Source organism: Agelaius tricolor, unplaced genomic scaffold, assembly GCF_023055355.1.
Source record: "Agelaius tricolor isolate 1412-34295 unplaced genomic scaffold, bAgeTri1.0.p SCAF_3, whole genome shotgun sequence".
Classification (NCBI taxonomy): domain Eukaryota; kingdom Metazoa; phylum Chordata; class Aves; order Passeriformes; family Icteridae; genus Agelaius; species Agelaius tricolor.
Window position 1 is genome coordinate 55,066,748 of NW_027269263.1, and position 26,094 is coordinate 55,092,841.

At 40.0% G+C, this 26,094-nt stretch overlaps 1 protein-coding gene across 1 annotated transcript in view; it reads right to left on the reverse strand.

Moving 5' to 3' along the window:
• Window positions 1-26,094, reverse strand: part of SLC2A13 (solute carrier family 2 member 13) — a 146,420-nt gene that overhangs the window by 7,043 nt on the left and 113,283 nt on the right. Inside the window, exons 7-9 of the mRNA XM_071423888.1 lie at window positions 22,578-22,703; window positions 806-927; window positions 533-685 (exon numbers count right to left, since the gene is read on the reverse strand). Coding sequence (XP_071279989.1) covers window positions 533-685; window positions 806-927; window positions 22,578-22,703 — 401 coding nt within the window. The remainder of the gene's footprint in view (window positions 1-532; window positions 686-805; window positions 928-22,577; window positions 22,704-26,094) is intronic.

The following is a 26,094-nucleotide window of genomic DNA, read 5'->3' on the forward strand; positions in this document are numbered from 1 at the left end:
CTGATGGCTCAAAGGAATAACAAGCAGAGCTGAAAGGCTCTGCACTAGTAAGGATGTGAAGGTCACATCAGCTCCCTGGCAGATTAATGTGATTTAAATGACTTGTACCTGAGTGGCTGAGCAGTAACCTGACAAACACTCCACAGGGTCCCACAGACAGCACTTTATCAACAGCTGCATTTCTGCAAGGACCATCTGATACTGGCCTTGGATGTCACCATAAAGTGGAAAACTGCAGATGCTGTCACCTTAAGTGGGAGTCATCATTATTTCACTAAATCAAAAGTGGTTTTTTCCAGCTTCTCTGTTTTAATCAACTGTCTGGGTTCTTAGTTAAGGACAAAAATAAATGCTTCTTATGAAATCCAGACCAAACTCCATGATCCAAGCAGATCTCTAGTCTTATGAAACCACAGTGGGTTGAGAACACTGCTTTGACACTTCATAGCAAAACCAGCGGAGGGACCCAGAATCCAGAGAAAACCTCTGTGCCAATGGCAGTGCTGCACATATGGACAGTACTGTGACTTACCATAGTATGTCAGGTATTCAGCTGTATGCAGAAATGTCAGTGACACGAGCACATTGAAAACCCAGTTGACCCCAGAAGAACACGCGTTTCCTGTGCTTCTGGCCCAAAGTGGATAAATTTCAGAATTGACAGTCCAGGGCATAGGACCCATCCCTAAGAATCAGGAATAAAAAGATCAATCTGACTTTAATGGCTGGACTCAAAAATAAATTTATCATGCAGCTTCACTATTTGACATTTTAAACTTATAAACAAAACCAAGTATTTTCTTACCAGGTGCAAAGAAAACCAAATACAAAATAAGGCCCAGAAGTGCTGTCCAAGAGTACGGAGTGGGGCAGAAATTGTATGCCCAAAATAAATCTTCCTTTTTGAATATGGATTCATTTGAACACCTGAAAATCAACAAAACGCCTTTTTATTAAAGAATTTTCAGGGAACTAGTTGACATTGCAATATAAACATGGCAAGCAATGTACAAGGTCTTTGAGCAAAGTTCAAGAAACGTGATTTTTTCTCAAGCCTGGTCTTAGGAAGGGTAATCAGCAGAACATCCTGAGTTGAAACACTTACCTATTTACAGATCTCCTTCAACCAACCAGTCATTACTACAAAAATGGTGATACCAAAGCCATCAAGACCAATTCACAGGAATACCACACAGTGCAAAACCAGCTGCAGCAGCAGGACTTGAGATGAAGATGTTGCACACAAGGATTTAAGGTCAGATGGAAGTTAGTCCTTACATCACTGCTGAACCAACAACATGGGGCACGCTTCAGGAGTAATCAGCAATGTCTATGGAGGGTGCCAAGGTCAAGTGAAGTTATAAAGAAAAGAGGTTGTATTTTCCTTCCCACACAGTGAAACAGTTTAGGAGAACGAAGTGCTGTAATTAGCTACTGAAAGAAAATATGTCTCTATGCCAAGGACCATGTGGGAATTCCATATTTCAAGGAAGATCAGGTATTTCCCTGTGACTGCCAACAATATAACATTTTTTAAAGGCACACTCACAACTTTATTTTTTGTTCTAATTTTTTCAAATTAACATTAGTTTAAAGGAACAATTCATAAATGTAACTAGTGAAACTTTTCAGCTGCCACCACTTAAATTGCTAGAGATTAAAAACTCTATCTTTTGGGAGAGAGGACTTAAGCAGACACTACTCTTTCATATGCAGAAAGTGGTATTTACTTGCAAAGAAGAAATCACAGAGAGCTGAACATCTGCCTGGGGAATGATTTCCAGATTAGTTGAGCACTTATGTGAAGGACGTGACCCTCTTGACAGTAGGGAAACCAGAATGAAGATGCCTGCAACAGGCAATAGGTGGGCAACGAGTTGTGGATGGTGGAGTAACAGGCACCCTGCCATGCTTCAGAGTTGAGCAGCAATGTGCCAAGCACTGATGGGCATCCCCCCAGCACTCCTGGGGCAGAAATCTTTCTGTTGTCATCATTGATGAAAGGACAACATTTAAAGCCATTATCATGGTGAAGTTGCAGACCCAATTTCAGGACAGCTGGAAATACAAAGCTCCAAAATATTTAAAAGAGAGAGGTTAACACTACAAATACTGGGAAACTGCACACCTGAAACCTTGGTAAAACCCTAATGTTTCCTTAATGGCAGTAACCTGCAAGATTTACAGTTCCACTTTGCACTGGAGCAGTACCTGATCAAGTGGAGAAATGCTGAGCCCTTAATTTGTGGTTGGCAATGCAGCCAGTGCTGCCAGTGCACCTTTCCACCCTTCCTCAGCTCTGCTTTGCTGAGTTCCCCTGGAAAGGCCATCTTATCCAGGGCATTGATTCATTTTCACTCTTGAAGTGGAAAACACACAGAAAACAGATCAGCTGAACTCCCTCTCAAGACACATCCTCTGTGCCTGGATACAGACTGGCCCACTGCAGACACAGGAGTGCTCAGTTTCACACTGCTTCAACATCATCACTTCTGCTTCTTTTGCTGTTACACAAATTTCATTTGCAGGTGTTTGTAATGAATACAAGTTGATGAGCACTTTTAAGCATCTTGATGCTGAGATGAATTTCTCCATTCTGCCCAGCCAGATTGGCAGCTCTGCAGAGAGGTTTCTCTCAAACAAAACTGTAAACACAGATATACTCGGTTTATTATCCTGCATCCATCTCCATGAGCACAAACCAACATGCTGATTCACACAGACACAACTGCAGGCAGGTCAGTGTGTTCCTTCCCCTGCCATCTTTCCCCAGTTGTGTCCTGCTTTTGACAGATCGGAACACAAATGATACAAGGGAAAACCAGATGTCTCCAAAGCCTCCTGTGACTGAGCCACTCATCTATTCTCCACTGTCTGCCCCTAACAGAGAGGAAATTGTGTTGCAAAAAAAGCAGATTCAGTGCAATGAAATGGGAAAAACAGCACTTGAGACTAGATTAAATAGAAACATGGCAGTAATAAACTGTGCTTTGCTTATCCTGCAGTTGTAAACCAGCATGGTACACATAGTAAAGGCAAAATCATCTGCATTTGCTGGCATCTTGCAGTGCTGGGAATGGTAAAAAAATAACACTTCCTCAAGGCTAGAGATTTGTTCAAGCTCTATTACTGTGATAATTCTACTACTGTACCACTGTTTATATAGGACCTATTATTTTGCTGAAGAACATATTTATAATTAGCATAGAGTTTATTACCAGAGAAAATTTTGAATTTTGTCCAACATGAAGGGAGCATATATGATGGAAGCAGAGGAACAACTACCCATCACTTCATAAGCTGAAATGCAGAAGAAAAATCAAAGAATCATAGAATGGTGTGATCTGAAAGGGACCTTAAAGATCATCAAGTTCCAACCTGCACCTTCCATGGGCAGGGACACCTTTCACTAGACCAGGTTACTCAGAGCCCTATCTAAACTGTCCCTGAACACTTCTAGGGATGGGGCATGCACAGTTTCTCAGGCTTCCACAGCCTGTTAACATCCCTGTTGATGGTGGCCAAGAAGGCCAATGGCATCTTGAATACTGGTGTCAGAATACTGTGGCCAGCAGGAGCAGGGCAGTTATCACCCCTGTACTGTACTCCACCTTGAATCCCACTGTCCCTGTCATCTACAAAGATCTTAAACAGCACCAGCTCCAGCCTGACCCCTGAGGAGTGCCACTTGTCACTGGAGCCACTTGGTCATGAAACTGCTGACTGCAACACCTTGAGTGATCACCCAGGCAATTCCCTGTAAATTTACAAGTGAAATGATGCAGTCAGGTCCTGGTGCAGAGTTTGTATGTACCAACATGCTGGGTAGCAGTCACATTGGTACAACCAGTGAGGACACACCACATCACAGCCTCTGAAACTACTGCCAGAGCAAAAACATGAAAATGCTACACTGAAAACCTTTACTGATTTTTTTTTTGGCTAAGTGTTTTCTACAGGCTACTTAAGATGTACATCAGTTCTAATTAATGAAAGCCTGACCTACCACCAGTTGATGCAAAAAATTCAACTGACTGAAAATAAATGAGGTCAGTAGCTTTTCAAATTACAAGCATTATATGGGCAGTTTCAAAATCACAGACTCCACTCTCTATCAGATGTGGTCTGAAGCTCAAAAGAACTAAAGCTTTGCTCCCCATCTCCTTAAATTACCTTCATATGGCACATAAAAGAAGGTAAGAAAAGGGCCAGTGTGGGGAGTTTAAAATATTATTGCCAATACCAGGAGGATGAAACATGAAAACCTCTTCCCTTGATGATCAATGTAAATTTTTGTACTTGAGCCATTTTGGCTGTACAATAATTCTGAAGCCCAACACTGAAAGCCCCAGCGTGAGAAATGGCTGGGCAAGACATACCACAGGCATAAGACAGAGACCAATTTGATTTTCTTCTCAAATATCCACTAATTTTTGCTTTGCTGTGCAATGAAGACTGTCTAGCCCTAAAGATACAGTTTTTGCTTGGATTAATTGTTTCATTGTGAACAGTTCATATATTTTTAATATGAAAGCTTCTGGCTTCTGACTTCTCATTGTCTTTTAAGCCCTTCAGAAGCATCTTAAATGGATTTACATCAAAATTCTTAAAAGGTCAAAATTCAAATGCAGTCAGACAAAGGAAATTATTTTTGAAGAAAAACACTAATGTGATCGTCCATCTCTGTAAAATGCTTGTTAGAACATGCATATTTCAAAATTACACATTCTGCTCTGAGATAGACTTTGACATTAGGTGCTGATGGCACAATTCACAGTTTCACTAATCCCTCATTTCTTTGTTCTAACACAAGTAAAACTACTTAAGGACTGCTCTTATGCTATCCTTTTGTGCCTGGATTATCAGTATGATGATAATCTACAATTTGCCAATTTAAGTCTCAAGTGTAAAACAAATATATTTGATTTACTAAAAATCTCCTTGAAGGAGATTTTTACAGTCTCCTGTGTAGAGTGCTGACTTTCATATCGTGCCAATCCACTGAATAAATGTGGTGGTTTGACAGGAAATATGTTTCCTGGGATGCTGTGGTTAGGTCAATGGATGCTCAGATTTTAATATTGGCACCTAATGTGGCCACTGGGACATTGGATCCGCCTCTGAGAGCACGGGGTTAAAGCAGGGCTCTCCCCTGGGAGGCTCTCTTGGGTTCCGGTCAGGGAAAGGTTCAGAGCTGCCCTGCCCGGCTGCGGGCTGGGCGGGCAGGGGCAGCCATGCGGCTGGGTGAGGTAGGCCCAGGGGCAGCCATGGGGCCGGGTGAGGTAGGCCCAGGGGCAGCCATGGGGCCGGGTGAGGTAGGCCCAGGGGCAGCCATGGGGCCGGGTGAGGTAGGCCCAGGGGCAGCCATGGGGCCGGGTGAGGTAGGCCCAGGGGCAGCCATGGGGCCGGGTGAGGTAGGCCCAGGGGCAGCCATGCGGCCGGGTGAGGTAGGCCCAGGGGCAGCCATGGGGCCGGGTGAGGTAGGCCCAGGGGCAGCCATGCGGCCGGGTGAGGTAGGCCCAGGGGCAGCCATGGGGCCGGGTGAGGTAGGCCGGGCCCTGGACAGAAGGGAGGGGAAGGCCCCTGCAGGATGGAAGGGTGGAGGAGGAGCACTGAGAGGCATCGGGCAGCCACCACCCCCAGGAGAGACAGAGAGAGAGCCTGTGCCTGTGCTTGTGCCACCTTGAAATTTAATAGTGGCCGGCCGGGAAGGAGAAGGGGGGGTCTGAGAAGGTGCCCGGCTGGGCAGCTGTGGGAGTTCTGGACAGACAGAGCCTCAGATTTTTAACCCTTTTCTTGGATGATGGAAACCTTACAAATGATAATCCTCCTGGAGCTGAATGAGAAGAGAGATAGAGATGAGATAAGAGGAAATGGGCCACGAGAGAAATAGAGAAGAATTCAGGTGGAAGAGATGATGGAGTAGCTTATGCTGGACTCTTTGTGTGTAGCCATGGACAGAGCCATGTTTCCTTGTGATACAGGGACTGCATTCTAGGGGGAGGCAATGCCTCAGGACCAAGGGGGTTCGGTGTGGGTACCCCTCGGCCACAGGGGGTGAAAAATATGGGGGGGACAGGTGTCCCAAAGTTGAGACTGTGCCTTTTTGGAGTGGGACAAAGCATCTTTAAAAGTCGACCCTAGAAGCAGCTCTGGTCCATGTTCAGTGGTGAGAGCGCTGGACATGAAAGGAAGAGGTCACCATTGGCACAAGAAGGACTCCTTCTCCTCTTGGTGAACTGAGGATTGAGTATTCTGAAGGGTGGTGCCGGACCGAGAGTCGATGATTTGGGGGATGGATTGTATTGGGAATTTGGTGGGGAGGAGGAGGAGATGTATCTGTGAAGTTTTCATTTTCCTTGTGGGTTTCTTTTTTTTTTTTTCCTTTCCCTTGTAGTTTAGTTAATAATTTTTTTTTTCTTTCCTAAATGGGAGCCTGCTTTGCTTATTCCTGGTCACAGCAGAAACCAGGGAGAGAGTATTCTCATGGGGGCACTGGCATTGTCCCAGTGTCAAACCATGACAACAATATAAATTTATGCCAAGTTCACTGAGTCATGTTTTCATCTGAAGTCTGTCATGGAAATGACAGAGGACAAAAGAGACATAATTTAGAGTAGTTGCTGTTTGGATGGAGGAAGGTTTTTGTGGATGATGCTCAGGAACAACTAAGATTATTTATCCACAATCAATTACTTATCCTGTAGAAGAATGTGAATCTCAACATTTGGATTAGTTCTCGTAAGTTCAAGCTCCTCCTCTTCTGCTAAAGATATTTAATTGTCTGAACAAACCCCCAGCTACCTTAGAGGGCAGAATTTAGCAAGGTACCAGATGAACTGTGTAATGACTTAGTGGTAGTCAGACACATAACTAAGGAGAGCTCTGGAAACCACCTCTACCCTGTCCATCAAGTGCCTCCCAAACCTACCCATGTACATGCAAAACAGTTACATTAGCACAACCCACAGAAACCAGAGGAATAATTTCACTATAAATCAGCATATTCTTTCTGTTTTAAGGAAAAATCCTTGCTCCTTTTTTATACACATGGTAAAACGCTGTCTAAAGCATCAAGTGAACTGCAACTCAACCTGACAGATTACTTTAAACCTGACTAATGTCAGAATCAATAATTTCTAAGCTTTCCCACAGTTCCCTAGCTACTGTGGTTCATGCCTCAGAAGCTCCACACCTCTCTGGAGAAGTTTGCATTTATCACTTTGACTTTATGGTTTACACAGAGAAATAATTAATCTATTAAACCAGATGTTACCTAAAAATTTACAGATGAAGCTTCTTACACCAGATGACAGCAACTGAAAAACAAAAAAACCCCTAAAAATCCCTAAACCAAAACAAAAAAAAACCAGAATCAGACAACCAGAAAAGAACAAACAGAGACAGCCTGGAAAAACTGTTGCCATAAAACTTCATGGGATTCAGCTACACATTGCTTAACCTTCATTGCATAAAATACAGAGTTTTGGGACACTTATTGAAGCCTTTTGCTATAACTGGCAAAGAGTTTTAAAAATACTAGTATATGTTTCAAAAACTTGGAAAAATAGTTTAGTTCACAGCAGAGAAAGCATATTGCACCTCAGTAGGTGACTGGTGCATCTGTATGTGATGGAAAAAGTGTTTATCACACTGAACCCCCCTGCTACAGGATCTATCCATTACTTGATGATCTTAAGAGCCTTTTCCAATCTAAATGATTCCATGATTCTCAGTCATGTTAGAACACACATGTGCAAGAGACTTAGCACACTGTTCTGATTTACCTGTGTCCTGGCTACCTGATCACAGATGAACATAATTTTTAAATATTATTATTTATTTATGTAAGAATCTTTAAGTTTGAATTCAAACACCTTCACGAGCTGAGAAATTTCAGCTTTACAACTGCATCTGAATTTCCCTGATAAATAGATTGCTGGAGCTGTTATTCAGTCTGAATAGACTGAGCAACAACAGCCTGGAAACAGGAGCAATTTTTCCCCATGACAAATAGTTGCTCAAAATTAATCACATCAAAGGGCTTCTGAACTGTTTGCTGATCTGGACATTTCAGTACTTTTGTAACCACCTATCAGTGGATTCTGAAGTGTGGACAACACAGTTGTTGTGTCTGTTGCCAAAGGAAGAAATTCAGCTGTGTGACAGTGCCAGCTGGACACTCCTGAGTGTGGTGTGGTGAGGTCCCTAGGATGAGGTGAGAGATGAGAATTTGACTCCAAGTTCTCAGAAGACTGATTTATTATTTTATGATATGATATGAAAATGACATACTAAAACTATACTAAACTATAGAGAAAGGATACAGACAGAAGACTAGCAAAGAAATGATAATGAAAGCTTGGGACTGACTCCTCAGATTCTGACACAGCTGGCTGTGATTGGCCAGTAACTAAAAACAATTCACATGCTGCGTCAACAATTCTCCAAATCACATTCCAAAGCAGCAAAACATGGAGAAGCTGAGGCTTCTCATCTTGCCAGGAGAAGAAATCCTGGTGAAGGGATTTTTCATAAAATATCACAGTGACACCTGAGCTGTGGGGCTGGGCAAGCACCTTTGGTGGGATTAGACAACTCTAATCTCCCATGAAAGTTGCTCAGTTTGGGATTTGCCTCAGACTTCTTTTATCCTATACAGGCACCTTGCAAGGCCCTGTGGCTACTCCCAAGCTGTCAGCTACAATTCCCCACTCTGCTGTCACACCCCAAGGGTTTCAAGCTTCATTTTTCATCATATCTGCCAGGAGGGGAGAGAGACAAATCTCCGCTACTGCCAGAACTCTGTCCAACAGGCTTCCCCATCATCTTCTGTGTGCTCCTTACCTTGGGAAATGGACTCAAACCAGGAAAATGCAGAAAAATGTTTACTCAGTGTTAAAGCCCAACCATTTCAGACCTCACAGCAGCTGACAGTGCACTCAAAAACTGGGAGCAGAAATAAGTACATACCAGATTTCTGTTATAGGAGACGAAATTACCTTCATTGCACTATACAGAGGTTGACTTATTTTTCTTTCCAAGCTTTCTCCTACTCTTCCAAAGTATCAGATGGTCACAAAAAGTGTCAGGAAACATCCGATGTCTCTGTGCTCTACAGTGTCCTTTCCTAGTTCTAATTCTGATTCTGACTGGACACACTTGGTTAACCCCAGCAAAAATTAGAATTAATTAGTAATAATTAAATTGTATGATTTCATAATCATAAATAATTCAAATATTCTATTAATAGCACAAGAACTTGTGAGAGGTCATGCAACTATGAAACATAATCAACTGTTCACTTAACAAACACCTAGTCATAAGTACAGAATTTTAATGGGCAGAACTCAAATTAAAAGCTGATCAAAATGCAAAAATTTAATTAGTTTTGAGCATAAGCATCTTAGCTGAATGCCACTGTCCTTCATGCATTTCTGTCTGTGATCATTTCAACTACTTCAATCACCAGATATCAGGTCACAATGTCTTCATGAGATGACACAAGAATATATTTTTTGCCACTAGAAACATAATTCTGTGTATTTACAAGCTAAAAAAGTCAATGAAAAAGCAACAATAAAAGAGTGAACCATTTCAGGTAAGGCTCAGAAGACAACAGCTGGCAATGTAAGACTTCTGCCCTTTTCCCCCTGTCAAGGACACACTCCAATGGCCTACACACTTACATCTGTGTACCTTAAAGATTGAAATCTTCAGTAACTTTTCCTGCTTTTCATATGTAGAATGCACTGATTCAAAAAATTAAAAATAACCACAGAGTGTTTCACTAAACTGTCTGCCAGTTCTTACTGAAATATTCTTAGTATGCAAATAAATCTTATGTTTGTCCCTTCAGCATTTCCTGTTGCTAAGGTTTGTGGCTCTACAAGCAACTGTGCCCAGTGGTCCACTGGGATTTCACTTCTCATCACAAAACTTTTATTGGTTCATGTCCTTGACCAACTTTACTAACCCTAAATCTTTTACTCTCTTTCAAGACAAGTTCTACTTTTTCTTGTAGCTTCCAAACTAATGATGTGCATGAGAACCCCACCCACTTTATAAATGCTTTATAAAAGGTGGGCTCCAGCAGAGTGCCCTCAGTAAGTCATGAAGCCTCCTAGATTTCAGTGTTGTTTTTAAATTAAAAGTCTCAGCCAGTCTTCCAAATAAGAATGATCCAGTATGAGATAAACAAACATTTTAGTTCAGTCCTAATTCTCATACTGAAAGGTTTCAGTTAAATGCTGCAGTTCCCACTATTTCTTTCTTTCAGGTATTATCAACTCTTGAAGAACTTCCCAGAGGTGCAGATCACCAAAGAATGTTTAGAAATTTGAGTAAATATGATGGAAGTGATGCTACCCAACATTTTGAAGCCTTTGCCATGATCAATAGGTATTTTAGTATGACAGTAATATTAAAAAAAAAAAAAAGAAACCCACTGCATTCTACCAGATGGAGTGGAAAAAACTCCATGATGTGGTAGAGGGAAAGACCCATAATTTGGGTGCTACAACACTTTTATACTCATGTATTCATGTGCAGGGCTGGATGGTGATGTGATGTGTCTTATGGGGCCGTGGCTCAGGGATGTCACTTGCACACAGAGTGGCCAGTGGGACATGAGAATTCCTGCTCCCACCACCTTGCTGGCTGCCACAAAAGCTCCATTTAACCATGTTCACTGCAATCAAGTACAAACTGGAAAGAAAACATCTCATGCCACAGTAAGGGCACAGACACATGGCAAACTCTTGTAAGAAATTACATCTGGGAATATTTAACTGCTTGTGAAGTAGATGCCATTTCATAGATTTAAAATATAAGCACAAAGCTGTCTCTGCATGACAAGCAGCAAAAAGGTATCACAGAGACATTCTGGAAACAGAATGAGCTATTATTTCCCTCTTGGCAGCCATCATGATTGAGAAACACTTGTGGACTCCCTGTGACCCCAGAATGGGCTTTAAAGATTGTTTAGAGGCTTTTCTGTGGTTTGACAGAAATAGTTCCCTTTTGGAACAATCCATTTCAGCAGTGAGCATGCACATCCAGTCTGGCTTCATCCAGTCATTGCCAGCTTCCCCTGCTTCTCTGAAAGGAGGGAGTGCTCATTAATGATTTGGCCATTTCTTCTGAAAGGCCATCCTTTGGGGAATTTCAGAGATGAGCACTAACTGGAAAGTGTCCATCAGCCACCCTGGGGTCTGCTGGAGCTAACTTGTGCTGCCTGAGGCTTTCTAGCAAAATCCAGACAGATTTAGTCACTCTATTCCTGCCTACAGGCAGGCAGGCTTCATTCTGTTGGAGCTCTTTCAGGACAAAATTGCTTATAAATGTAGGAGATTCAAGCACTTTTTGTTAAAAACAGACTGGCATTGAACACCCATGACAGACTGGCTCAGTGAGAATTTCACTTGTGTGCAGACCCCTTGCTGTACCTCAGTGCTCCTGGTCTCCCCCTGAACTGCAGCTGCTCTGCTGCTCCTGAGTTCTTGGTGGAAGCTCTGGGTCATCCCTGCTCTGACATGTTGGAGATCTTATGGATGGAGCACCTGCAATCAAACTACTGACAGAACTGGGGTAATAGAAGAACTTCTAGTTTTTCTTTCCACATTTAAAAGCATTTAGTCTTTCTGATTGCAGCATTGACACTCAATAATAAAATTACTGAAACAAACTGGTCTGAAGATTATGATGTCAAATGCAGCACTTTGGAATTTCATGCAGGCTTACCATAAAACAAATACCCACCTGATGTTTAATCTCATTTGGTTTTTCACCTGAATTTACATTTCATTTTCTTAATAATAATTATAATTTCCAAAGTTATTTTAGTTATAACAGAAGTATCAACCAGCTGCCTAATCACTGCAGAAATATCAGTTCTCCCAGGTGTTGCCTCTTTTGAATGCTGAATAAAGACAGCTCTAATGAATACTGGTGGGAAGGGCTAAGTGTAGGGCTCAATAATAATAATAAGTATCAATATTTTAATGTCAACTGAAGAAATTTTGACAGAACAGCATGCAAGAGCTGCTGGCATGGCATAAGAAAGTCTATTCTCTAAAACACAGGCAGCTGCAAAGGAAAAAAAGGAACATTTTCTACTTCATTAGTCAGGGAACTACGAGACAGCTCAAGCTTCACAATTTTAGACATCTGAAGTTGATTTAAACAAATTCCATCCAGACTTCCTATTCTTACTTAAAATTACAAGTAACTTTTATTGATGCTTGTGCTGTCCACCATGTGGTAGTGTCAAAGGAATGTCATCATGTCAAAATCATCCCCTGAGTTACAATTGTCAAAAGCATTTCCAAGACTGTGGTAATCAAAGACCAAAGCAATCAAGGTGGTTATTGTAACTTTGTACCAAGATAACTCAGAACAATTCACTGGAAGTTCACCCTCCTAATGAAATAGGTTCTATATTACAATCTTTTTTTCTTTTCTGAATGCTTCCAAACACTTTAAAAACAATAAAGAGAAAAAAAATGTATTGCTTTAACTACCCCAAAGTTTTAGACATACAGAGGTACCATAAAATCTGTACTTTCATGCTGAAACCTAGTATGTGAAGCTAGCAAGGAATGGCAAGATTTTATAGTTCAATTGAGAAAAACAAAGCAAATCCCACCCAAACCCCAACCTCAAACCACAGGTGGGACACAGTGACACAATTCCAACACAACCTGGGTCTGCTCTGTGTCTGCAGGCACACTGCTGAGGCTTACAGGTAATTTACTGCTTATTGCAGGCAGCAGACCCTTACCTCCCAGCCAAAGCAGCACTGTGCAGAAAGAATTTCCCATAGTGCTGTTAATACCTTAGAACCTCAGTTAACCTCATATTTCAATAGGACCTGAAGAGAGAACAAAGTATCAATCCTTTGGCAATTTTTACTGAAACAAAAGGAAAGGAAGGAGGGACTTTCTAAATTTGCTTTTCTTCTTGAATCTGAGACAAAAGACCACATAAGGACAAGGAGTTTAAAATAGAGATCAATATTACATGCATTAGCATGCCTTTTTAGCACTTCCCTGCTCCCTTTAATTTCTAGTTATTGACTTACATATAAAGTTTATATTTCAGTAGTTCTAACAATAACATTTTGACCACCATAACCTTCCATCTAAGTACTGAACTGTGACACTAATTTTCTGTAATAGCAATTTAGACACAAATATTACATTTTCACTACTGTCAGCAACTGTTTGCTATCATAACTGAAATCTAACCAGACAATACTTGAGATCTTGCATTCAATGTTTTAAATAGATGATGGAACAGTATTTTTTAAGCAGAGCTTTTCCCTGATTCCAGTAGGTGGCAATAGCTCTGCCCTAAAAAGCTCAGAGAAACCTTTTTCAGAAGGGGAATGAAGTACTGCATCCCCACCCATCCCTGCTGTACCAGGGAGGCTCTGAATTAAATCACCCAACAGAGCTCTCCAAAGAAGATTCCTCTGCTGTCAGCCCTAAAATTCACTGCAAATCATTAATGTTGTAACAGAAAAAAATGGAGCCCTAAGGCTCTAAGAACACTTAAAACAGGATAATTATTTCATGCCTGATTTGTGAGAGCGAACACTTAACATAGAGTGCTGCTCTGCCCTGATTTGTGCACACAGGTGCAATATCCATGCCTAATCTAATGAGTTTTATAAAATATATAAGTAGTAAGTGGTTTCACTATCTCTGGTATATGAAATCTATGAACTTTGGGTACCAAAGTCTTCATTATTATATGCAACTCAACAGGCTGGGATGTGAGTGTTGAAGAACTTGGCAGAAATCAAAATAATCCTCTATCTTTCATGGCCTCTGACATCTAAAAAGAGTTTTACATAAATAAGTGCTTTTTAACAATAGCTATTTTTCCAAGAAAATAGGCTAAATGGGAACACACCCCCACTGAATCACAGGTCTGAGGAACTCAATAATCATGCAGAACCTCAAACTCATCCCTTACTATTATCCAAGCAAAGCTAATTGACAGCTGTGGAAAGCTGCAGGGCAAAAGGAATTCTGTGCATCCTGCAAGGAGGAAGAAATGCCCAAAATGCTGCTATTGAGAAGTATGACCTGCCACCTCACAGACTGCCACCTCCTAGCCTGTACCAACCAAGGGGCTGAGTCAAAGTAAGGTCATGGCTTTAAATCAAAGGAATCAATAATTCCAGTTCATCTTGTGCCAGGAGGGATTGATGTTACTGCCTCCATTCTCAAGGAAATGAACCACACGTGCAAACAGCAAATACAGTCATTTCTATGACTTAAACTAATCAAACATATTGAGTTATTCAACAGCCCTACTGCAGAAATGTGATGATTTATTTTCCCTCAAAAGAAAAAAAAACCTCTAAAAACTTAATTCTTTTAAGAAAGGAAGATACACAAATTTTACTGAATCCCATGTTGTGATTACTGAAGAATTACTTAGTATGGAATAAAGGTATATAAGATGTAGATTAGGGATGCTGTTAAAGGTATAAGCTGCTGTATGGAGGTCTGGGTTTGGCCCTGTTGAATGGTCTTTATCAGTAAAAATCCTCTACTACATGGGTCTTTCCAAAATATTTTCCACCCTCCAAACAGAGAAAACTTCATTTTAGTAAATCCATCTCACAGTGTAAAAGCCTAAAGGAATCTGCTGAGACAGTCTTCACAAATTATCTTTATATAAATTCAAACTTTATAGTCAATAACCAAATAAATGTGAAAAACAGCTACAGGAAATTCTCCCCTCATATAAGAAATCCACATGCTCCCAAACATGAGTCAGTTCCCTTTCCTGGGCTCCAAGGCAGGAGGGGAAATCCCCATCTGTGCCAGCAGCAGCAGCTCCCTGTGCCCTGCCCCTCTGGGATGGGCACAGCCCCAGCAGGGACACACGGACACACTGTCTGTCCCTAGGAAGATGAGCAGCTGGAGCAGCAGCTCCTGTGGGCAGTAGAGGACTCTCTAACATACATTTCATAAGGGAGAGAGAAAAGCTGCAGGAATTATCCTCATACTCCAAGCACACTGATGGGAGACTGACAATTCTCTTGTACACACTGGCATTTTTTTCTCCTTTCCTTTCCCATCTCCTTTGTCAGCTAGGAGCAAACATGCTTTTTGATCAGGGAACAAGAGTATTTTCCTTTTAGTTCCCCTTCAGCTGGCCAGAGAATGAATGAAAAAAACTTGCTTGCTTCTTGAGCAGATGTATATTTAAATTTTGAACACCATACCATCTTCTTCTTTGGACCACTTTTAAAATGAAAAACACTGACTCAAATATTTTTCCATTTAAATAATACAATTTTTTCCAGCCAGCAGCATTTGATAGATAATGTTTTAGCCCGAGGGCCACTTTTGTTTTTATATTCCAATTACCTCAATGCTTGCATCTGAAGTAGTTGTACCAAGTAACCCAAACAGCAGCTGGCATTCCCTACCAGAATGCCTTTTAACCAGTAACCTGGAGTAAGATCCAGAAGCCTGTTTAGCAATAAAAAGGAAAGGGTAGAGAACAAATGCACAGATGATATCTGAAACTAACCAGCTCTGCTTTAAAATCTATTTTGTGCTGGGTGTCTCCAACAAATAAATTCTGCCTTCAGTATAAAAACTCAACATTTCCAGTCAGAACACATTCACTTCATAATAAGGCTTTTCAAACATCCAGAATTTGCCACTGGTTGAGTAGAAATATCATGCTAGAGCTATTAATAGTAATTCCTAAGCAATTATGTGAATTGATTTTTTTATTATTTATTATTTATGTATCTTTATTATATATATTTATTATATATATTTATTATTGTTTATTTTTATTTAATAATTTATATTGAATTATATAAATTATATGAAAGAAATGTAAACAGTTTCAGTTTAGATTATTGTGTTGCTCTGGTCACTATTTTCGACCTAAAATGCAGCTACAATATACAAAGTACTTTATTTGTACAGGCACTAAATTAAAATATAATTATGTTGTAACAATAACTAAAAAAATTACTTCCCTCTTTAGCAAGTTAATCAGTTAAAAAAAGACAAGATTATCTTCTATTAAAGTTACCATAAAATTCCACCCTCAATTATGTAATTACACCCTTACAATATTTCAGCACATATATAGATTCCACCATCTTTATATATGCTGAAAAAGGAGCTTATTATGGTTTTCAGCTCCACCATGAAATAATTTCCTTTTAAAATAATTTTAAAGTGTGATGTCTTAAAGATTTGAGCAGGAAGAGTGGCTGAAAGGATCTGAACATTAAAATTCCACTTATTTTAGTACCTACTCCTGCATCACCAATAACACAGGCTCATCAAGGATTAAGGACACAGTATTCTATATTACTTTATCCTTCTATTCTTCCTCTTTGCTCTTACCAGATAGCAGAAATGGCTTAAAAATATGCATATGAGACTTCTTAAGTTCCTCTTCCACATCCCTTTTACAAATCACACTGGTATAGGCAACCATCAGACTGTGATTACATGTCTGATAACCTCCTCCCAGAAAAGACCTCGTGCCTTGGAGTTTGGCTGACAAAGACTGTAATCAGTTTCAGATCTTCTTTGAATTTATGGTTTCACACAACTCACTAATACATATTAGATTATAGTGTGCTGAAGTACATACTCCAAATCCAACAGGACAAACAGGATTGCACCCTGCTACAGCTGCTCCAGGTTTTCATACTTACTAGCACTGGGGAAGATATTCAGAATACAATCCTGCATATATCTTGATTTTCTTTTCTGAACAATATTGAGGCAGAGAGGAGGTGTTTTATATTCTGGTTCCTACTGAAGTTATGAATATTTCAATTTAGCCAACATTTACCATATCAAGAGATTTCTCTAAGACTACTGGTTATAATCCCAACTCTCCTGAGTGCTGCCAACATACAGGCAGATGTGAATATTCTCTTGATCCTGCTACTTTCCTGAATCCTTTACTCCCTCTACTATTGTTTTTTACATGGTAAATATGAGAACTATAATCCTATGTATAATCTTTATCCATTGATCTGACTACTTGGTTAAAGAAGTACTAGTTTATCTTCTAATTACTGCTGAGTTAAGCATGAATTTTCAATGCAGACCCTTGTAGAAAGGCTTCAAATAATCATTTCAGCAATAAAATCTTCTAGCAATACTTTCTACATGAAAACAAAACAAAGCCATGTCTACCCATGGACAGCAGAGTACTTAATTCCTGAAAGATTGCTCTGGGGCTAATCTTTCTGTGGTACCAGCAAAGGTCTGCAGTGCTGCTTCCCATGACATACTGAAAACAGATTCTCAGTCTTCAAATGTGTAAATTTGCACATACATTCTTTTTAAATTAGCAAAGCAGTCACAGGAACTTTTACAAATGTATCTGATGATGCAAAACAAGTGTAATGAACTTACATGTCTGTCTTTACCTACAAGGGGGAAAAGTAACATGGTATTTTTAGAAAAATCTAATGTTCTTACCAAGAACAACTATTCTAATGATTTTAAGAGTCTCATCAAGGGAGTGCTGCATGAATGTAAAGATCCCCAGAATACTCTGGAGGCTGTGACAGACATGTCCCAAGGCATGCTCCTTGTTGGACATAACCCAATCTGTTGTCTGAGAACCCAGCTAATGAACTCCCATGAATTTATTTTTCCTAACCAGTGGAATCTAGTTAGCATCCAGGCTTGAATGCCAAGGTCATTAGGCACACTCCTGAAGCTGGGAAAGAGGGTTTGACTGCCTGCCTGACCTGCTTGCTCTCACTGCACAGGCAATTCAAACCCACTTTTCCCCCAAACAGGTTTCCAAGACACATTTAAACCCCTCAGCAAACTGGCAGATATGAGCAACAAGCACACAGTGAAACATAACATCATTACTGAGCATCTGTAAACATGCCATTAATTTTACATGGAAGGAAGATGCTCAGGAGAGCACTGGCTAAAGGAAAACAGAGCTTCCCAAAAACAGAGCTCTTCTGCTCTCTTGCCTTTGCAGTGGCTGCCCTTAGAGAAGGTAGTGCTTCTTTATGTTGAGAAAAGCAGGATTCTCCATGAAGCATTAAACTCCCCTGGCACAGAGATGTTCCTCTAACAAAGTTAATAAAAATGGCTGAAAACAGCAAATCACTCAGCTCCTGTCTCTTTATAGATTTCTGTTCCCAATCATTCTCCTCTGGGGGCTGTGGAGACCTGCCAGCTAATTGTGTGGACAGGATGGCTCTAGGCTTGTCTCTGATCTGAGGATGATGTTATTATTTCTTCATAATTGTTTACTGTATAAAATCAACATCGCTCTCTCCAGAGGAAGATTGCTCAGAGTGCTCATGAGAGCGTTTCAGCTCAGTTGTGGGCCTGCTGTCGTCTTGACAACATACTCATGTCAAGGTTAATGTCACATCAAGGCACTGTAAGTACCTCCTTCCCTTGCAGTTATTCTTTCAACTGTAAGAGTAGTAATGCAATTTAAAGTTTCTTCATTCTTGGCTGACCTTTAGGGGTATTGATTGCAATTACACAAAAGAAAAATTTCAAGAGAGACATTTCTCGGAGCACTGTGGGAGTAATTGTAGTTGTGGGGAAAACCCCTGGATTTTGGGTTGTGTTCAGAAAGCACAGCCCTGGAAGCAATCACCTCTGCATTTTGTCCTGGCTGAGTGAGGGACTCTGCCCATGACCCCTCTTGTGCCACCTGAGCTTCATATGGGAACCCTCCCATTGCAAACCCATCTGTACAAGTGAGCTAATGCTTTTTATTAAGTTCATGGGGATTTCATAATTCAGTGTTCATGAAGAACAGAACTGCAAGGCTTTCTGAGCTACTGCTACCTGCAAAACTTCCCTAAATCTTGGAAAACAGAGTCCCAATGCAGAACTGTGAGACCGCACTGAAAGAAAAGATACAGCTCTTCTTCTTTTACTACAAAGTAAATAATTTAAGAATATTCTTGCTCACTGTCTTGGAACCATCCTTTATGTGTCCCTGGGCAGAGCCTGAGGCAGGAAGATTTGCATGTCAACAGCTATTTTGTTAACTGGTTCAGAAATACCAAGGGCAGCAAAGCACCTGCCTGTGCTGGTGCCCTGGGCAAGACACTCCTCCCTGTGTTATTCTAATACCAGTCACGCTTATGTAACTGATTAAATAATAAAAAATACATCTCTGCTGCTTGAGGTACATGCATGATCTTACAGGCACACCCCCCATGCTGCTTAAGCTGTGACTTGGGCTTGGTCAGATTTATTCCTGCACTCTCTCTGTCCCCCAGGGCCACTGCCAGCCACTGAGCTCCCAACATCCAACAGAACCCAAACGTTATATTCTTCTTGAAAAATATGTGGATGCTTTAATTGTCTCCCTGGGTTTCTATGACAACCACAGCAACATAAACAGCCTTGCTGGCAGCCACAGGAGACTGAAATCTCTGTTCTCTTCCCTCCCCTCCCCAGAACTTCTCAATGTAGAACATATCATAACCAAATAAATGCAATTAACAATGGAGGTGGTGTCCAGTACACCTGGCTGGCACTGGGGAAATGCCTTGGAAATAAAATGCATTACAGAATTTTATAGTTAGAGTCAAAGCATTGCCCACTACATAAGTGCTATTGAAGTACCTTGGGACCAACAGTGAAGAACAGTGCAAAGCTATAAATACATAAACAAAAGTTTTCTATGTCTGTCTGCATGGCTGCAGAGAGCTTTAAAAAATACATGACAAGGTCTTCTCTGTTAGTGCTTCTGAGCACCTCTCACCTTGGTGGTAGGTTACACATCAGGAATAGATAAGCCCCTGAGTAAATGTCAGGAGAGTAGGGGTTCAGATAGCTGCAGCTCCCAGCTTTCCAGCAGGAAAATCATAAACAAGATGTGATCACAGCAGCAGTAAAATGCTCTGCATGGCACTGTCAGCCCGAGTTCAGGAGAAGCTGCTTCTCTAACTCCTTCATCAACATCATGAGAGCTGCTGCTTCTGCTAATGCTCAGACATCTGAGGTCCAACAAGTCCCAAACAAATAGCTCAGAAACAAATTTCTTCTCTCCTGAGCAAAATTAATGGCAAAATAGATTTTCTATGAGCCAAGGATAACCCTGGAGGTTTTAAGCCATTTAAACTCATTCATCTAACACAGGATTCATGAAGCCATCAGGACACACAGGAGTTACAAAAGAGGCTGCTGATAATTACAGCTATCAGCTGTCCACAGCCTACAAAATCATCTTTCCAATTATTATACTACTTTCTGATCACCATAATGCCATGTATATTTTTTAAGTAATAGCCCCTGTATGTTTAGCTTGTGACAAAGTAACCTTGTGAAAGAAAGGGCTGCAATTTCCTTCCCCAGTGCTGTAGTTTGTCTCAGGCATTGTTCTCCCTATGCTGCCAGGGAGATACAGATGCCTCTGGCTGCTCTGAGACTCAGCTGGGGATGGAACTGTGCTGTTTTCCCTGCAGCAATCTTCCCTTGACAGGGAAACCCTATGGCTCTGTGGGACTGATTTTGCTGTACAGCAGACTCAGGATTTGAGCAAATGGAGCTGGGGGGTGGTATGTGAATGTGAGCCCTTGGAAACAAAACTCTGTGGGGATTCTCCTGGGCCAGTAAGCAGAAATACACCTATCTGTGAAGAAAAGGAGCAGAAGGAGAAGAAAGCAAAATGCTTCCCTCTTCCGCAGGGCTGGGAAGGCACAGGAGGCACCACCTGACATTGCACAGCTTGAAGAATCAGCTTTTTGAAAACTGCCTGATTACATGGATCAGGTAGAGGCAAGAGAAAAATTAATGAAATAAACACTAGAAATGGTGATGAATATTCAGAAAAAGAAATGTGGATATTTTACTGGTTTTCCATCTTCAGGCAGGACTTTTACAGTGGTGACTACCAGTATAACACATATAAAATTGTTTCATTTCCTTTTGAAGGATTTTAAGCAGGGTCCTCACAGTATGGAATTCTTGCACATGGAAAGACTGAATTTTGCAATATGAAAAGGAAATATTTATTCTCCCCTGTCTAATTTGCTCCAACAGGCTGTACAGCAAAGAGTCTACGTGAGACTGAATCATGAATATGAAATAATTGCTTATGCCCACATTTACTGTGCTAAAAAATAGCACTGGCTAACGAAATAGTTTAGTTTTATCTATCAACTATTCATAACAATTTTTTGTTTGCATGTATGTCTTTCTGCCTTCTAGTGTGATTCTGTTAATTACAGACAAGCTACTTAAAACTACAGCATATAGGAAATGAATGTTGACTTGGAATATAAAGAGACATCTGTTACCTTACAAATATGAGAATCCACATGCTGCAGATCACATCAGGGTATCAGGCAATATGCAAGGTATATTCAATAATGTGACATTGAAGTTAGTCACAGAACAAGCAGGTCAGATGAAATTTTGTATTTTTCACAGTTATTTATTAACTGTAATAACCCCAAATTATCACAGTGCTTTTATATTAGGATTACAAAAAAATATAAGCTTCTCTTTTCTGCACTTGGAATTAATTACTAGGCCTAATGGTACTGAAATCAAAACGAGGGCAATTTTAGAGTAATTTTATATTAATGATTCTACAATTAGTAGACTTTTTTTTCATGCTTTTTCACCTCTGTCCAATATGACTCAGTGCCTTTGAGACAGTTTGGTTTAAATTCTGAGAAATATGTATGAAAGTTAATAAAAAAGAAGAGGCCCAAATTACCACACAAACCTTTGCCTATTCCCTAAGTATGTTCATAGTGTGTGGGTGGCTGAGATGAATTCTGTCGAGGTGGTTTTCTCAGAAGTAATTACATAATTCCCTTGTGCCTCTGAACCATTCTAAACCCCAATCCAAGCCCTGCTCATTATTTAAGTATTCATAAAGCCTCTACAAGACAATGTTCCACCTCACAAAGCCTTCCTTAGGAATAGTCAGTACTTCAGAAAACTTGGAGGTTGCTGTGACTTCACAGGAAGTTTTGTGCTGCATAAAAGGGAGGTGTGATGTATTTTGCAGTTGTGCCTATGAATGCTCACATTTTTACACCCAAGTGCAACATATGGCATGACACCCCTTTCAGGCACAGAACCACAGAAATCTGTGGCCAAACCCCATGCTTTTGACAATTTGAACTTTTCAGATTTTGCTGATTTTAGTTTATTTAGCTGAGCTAATTGTTTCTTTGGTAGGCCAATATTAAAAGTGTGGTTTAATTAATGCATTTTAAAAGAAAACTAATTCAGAGGGCTTTAAGTATATAACTAGGGAATGTGCCACTTCAAATGAATGAAAAACATTAAGGAAAGGTAATTTTCCTCACTTCTAGTGTATTTTTGCCATGCTTCCTAAGTGACAGACTACACCAAAAGGGCTGCACACATCAGGGCCGAGGCTTTAATTTATTGTTAGGAAGTAATCACCCATTTTTGACAATGCCAAGTTATTTTCTTTTTCCTGAACATTTTAAGAATTTAACACTTTCTGTAAAAGCAAAATTGTTCTCAATAGCATAAAATACACTCTCTGTAGAGCACAAGGCTAAAAAATCTTGACAAGTGACATACCTGCCCCAAGCTGCTTTCATTGTAGAGTGTTTATCAACAGGAATGCATGAGGACTCAACAACACTTGATTTATTCAATTTGTAGCAGAGACCACAGTCTGGATCTAACATGCATCCATTGCAATAACTGAAAGAGAAAAACATAAATACTTAAGCAATACTTCATTCATTTGTGGATGTCAAAACCAACAGCACCTCCCAATAAGTCTTGGCATGCACATAGCTAAGTTGTCAGGGTTGGAGACAAGACCAGTAAGTTCTCCAAAAAGAATCACATATTGCTTTCAACCTCTTCTGTAACACATTTTGGTAGTCCATCTGCATCTACCCTGTGATACCTGATCAGGTTGTAGGAGAATTCATTCACAGAATAAATTTAAATTGAAAAAAGACAGATTGGAGTTGAAGAAAAAGAATCATCATAGAATCATGGAATGGTTTGAGATGGAAGAGACCTTAAATATCACCAAGTTCCAATGCCCACTGCCATGGGCTGGGACATCTTTTACTAGACCAGGTTTCTCAGAGCCTGATCCAACCTGGCCTTAAATAGTTCTTGGATGAAGAACTAACTTCCAAAAGTTCTCTGGGCAGCTGCTTCAGTGACCTACCACCCTCACAATAAAAGGATTTCTTCCTAATGTCTATCTAAACACTCTATTTCACTTTGAAGTCATTCCCCCTTGTCCTGTCAGACATCATACCTAATAACCAAACCAGAATTTGGGCATTCATGGATGTGAGCCAGTCAGAGATCACAACACCACGTGTCTGTCTCTGTGAGCAAACTCAGCCCCTGAATTTCCACAACATTTGATGGAAGGAGTCATTATGTCAGTGGAGGCAATTCATACAGGCACCTAGTGCCCAAAAATAGCCCATCTGCCCCTTACCTGTCACTGCAGAGTGTGCAGTGCTCTTGCAGGTTATTCCCATGCATCACACTTGCAGCTCTGTACAGATGTCTCTGATTTCCTTGGGAGTCTCAATAAGCAGGAGATGCTAACATTCAGGCAAAGTTTCCTCAATGGCATTCTGTTTGTTGCTCAAGGGACTAGACAGCAAAACTGTTCTTTAGATACCCCTGGCTGCACTGACCACATCCCCACTGACTCTTCTGGCAGCCTAAACACCAAGGGCCCTACAGATACTTCCCAGAGGAGTCAGTCCAAACTCTGTCTCTAAAACCTGACTGATGGGGATGTAGGGATGTGAGCACAATGGCATCCAAAGCTCCCCATGCAGTGCAAGTTACCTGAAAGCTGCTGGCACAAAGCCCTGCCAACACTCACTCACTGCTCCTGTGATTAAACTACACAGGTATTTAACTTCCATGGAAGCCATTTTAGATTCAGACACACATTTTCACCAGTAAAGCCCCTGAATATCCAAGAGATAACTTTAGCCAGTAAAAATTAGAAAAAATTAGGTACTGTAAAACATAGAGTGAGCCTGGAAATTTGAAAATAAAATTCAACTTTTAAATGCAACATCTGGAACTGTATAATTAAGGTGACCAAAGTAGCTTTAACAGGCACTCCTGTAACAACAAAATCAAGGAAATAATATTTTCTGAGTGTGTATCTTTAACAAAAGAAAGAATTGGTGAATTAAGGGATATCCTGCTTAAACTACTTAATCATTATGAGAAAAAGTAGAAGTAACTATAATAAAGTCTCAAGAAACTAAAACAGCAAAGCAGATTATATGGATATAAAAAGTCTGAAAGTATATGCTTAAAATCTAGTTATTCAAACTCTTTGTATTATAATGTTTCTGAAATAATTATGAGGTCAATTCACATGGCAGATGACAAAAAAAGGGCTGTGTTGAGAAATTTTTTTTTATTTCTCCCAATTTTCAGAAAAGTGTGCTCTTTGCTATTGTGTTCTTTGTAAATTATGAAATTACTGCAAAATTTCTACGTTGTCTACATTTAGAATATAAATCTATTTTAAACACACCTTCCTCTGCTTAACTGATTGGTCAAATCCCAGATTAAACAGTTTGGGGTTTTTTAATTAGGAAAGCTGCATTAAATCTGCTCTTAATTGAGATATAGACTGCAGAAAGTATTTTTCATTTTTCAATTTTTTCAGAAAAAAAATTTCATTGGAGATGAAACAAAACTTTCAGATAAAAGTCAATCATTTTATCTAACTGTAGTAAACATTTCTTCTCTTGCAAAGAGAAATGAGAAAATTGTAATTCTGCAATTAGCAATTTTCAAAGGAAAGGCCAATAGCACTATTACAGTAGTGAGACTTAGTTGCATTTTGTTACACTAATATTAGTACATCAATGGGCAGTAACCAAAAGAGTTTACAGGAACAGAAGACTACAGGTGAATTAAAACATTTTTATAAATCACAAAGGTATTCAAGTATAAAATAATAATACAAAAATTGTATAAAATTAAAATATTTTCTTATATTGAAAAGAATCTCATGATATCAAACAGGATTGTGACATATGATTTTCAAACTATAGAACATTTTCCACTGAAATGATGTTATCAAAGTGCCTGTAAGCAACATGAATTTCTAACAAGACACAGTGATTAATGTCATCTTTATGGTGTTACCAGAAGAGGACAGGGACTGGACACCTCCTGGTTCCCTCAGTGTCTGCACAAGAATCAATGCAGAGATGAACAGCAGAGCTGGATTTGCACTGTCTGCTCCATCCTGCTGGGTAACTCCACACAACCTCATGCAGTGCTGGTATCAGTTAACCAGTCAAGTGGGAAACACAAGATATCTTATTTATTCCTACTCCTATCCAGAAAAAAAAATTGAGAGATTTGAGTACTGACTCCAGTGTCTGTCTACATGGCTGCTGGTTCAGCTGATCCTCTGGCTTTATTGGATATTGTAGAAAAATTCAGGTTGAAAAGGACCTTTAACACCATCAAATCCAACTGGTCTTCCTGCTGGCATTCAACATAATAAAGGCTGCTGGATTTCATGTTTTGCCAAATGTCAGAGTTTACACAGAGTTACTCCTAACAATTTAACTAACTTAAAATTATTCTTTTCCATTTTTTTTCTGTAGTTTGTCTTTCAGATTGAACAGTTAAATAACAGCTCTTTATAAACCCTTTATGTTTGGGCTAGGATTTCCTGTCATCCTATATAGTGAGCCACACAATCAGACTCTGACTTCAGATTTCAGAGACAAGATTCATTTATGCCAGAGGAAATACAGAAATCTAACACAAAAGACCTAAAGCACTCCAAATCTAACTCCCAGCAGACTAAGAGCAGGCAGTTGCTATTCAGAACATTTAGCATTCTTCTGTGCCCTGTCTTATCACTGATATAAAATTTTATGTTATCTTTGATGAGGTACATGGTCATTGCTTTTTCCAAGATGAAGACCAGTGGTTTTTTCCTCCAAAACCCCAGCATATCTACATTAAAATTGTTTCATAACACAATAAAGAAACCTCTATCAGTTACTAAGTCTAATGATAATAGAAGATGCAGCATGAAATAAGTGAGGAAGTTTTTTTTTCA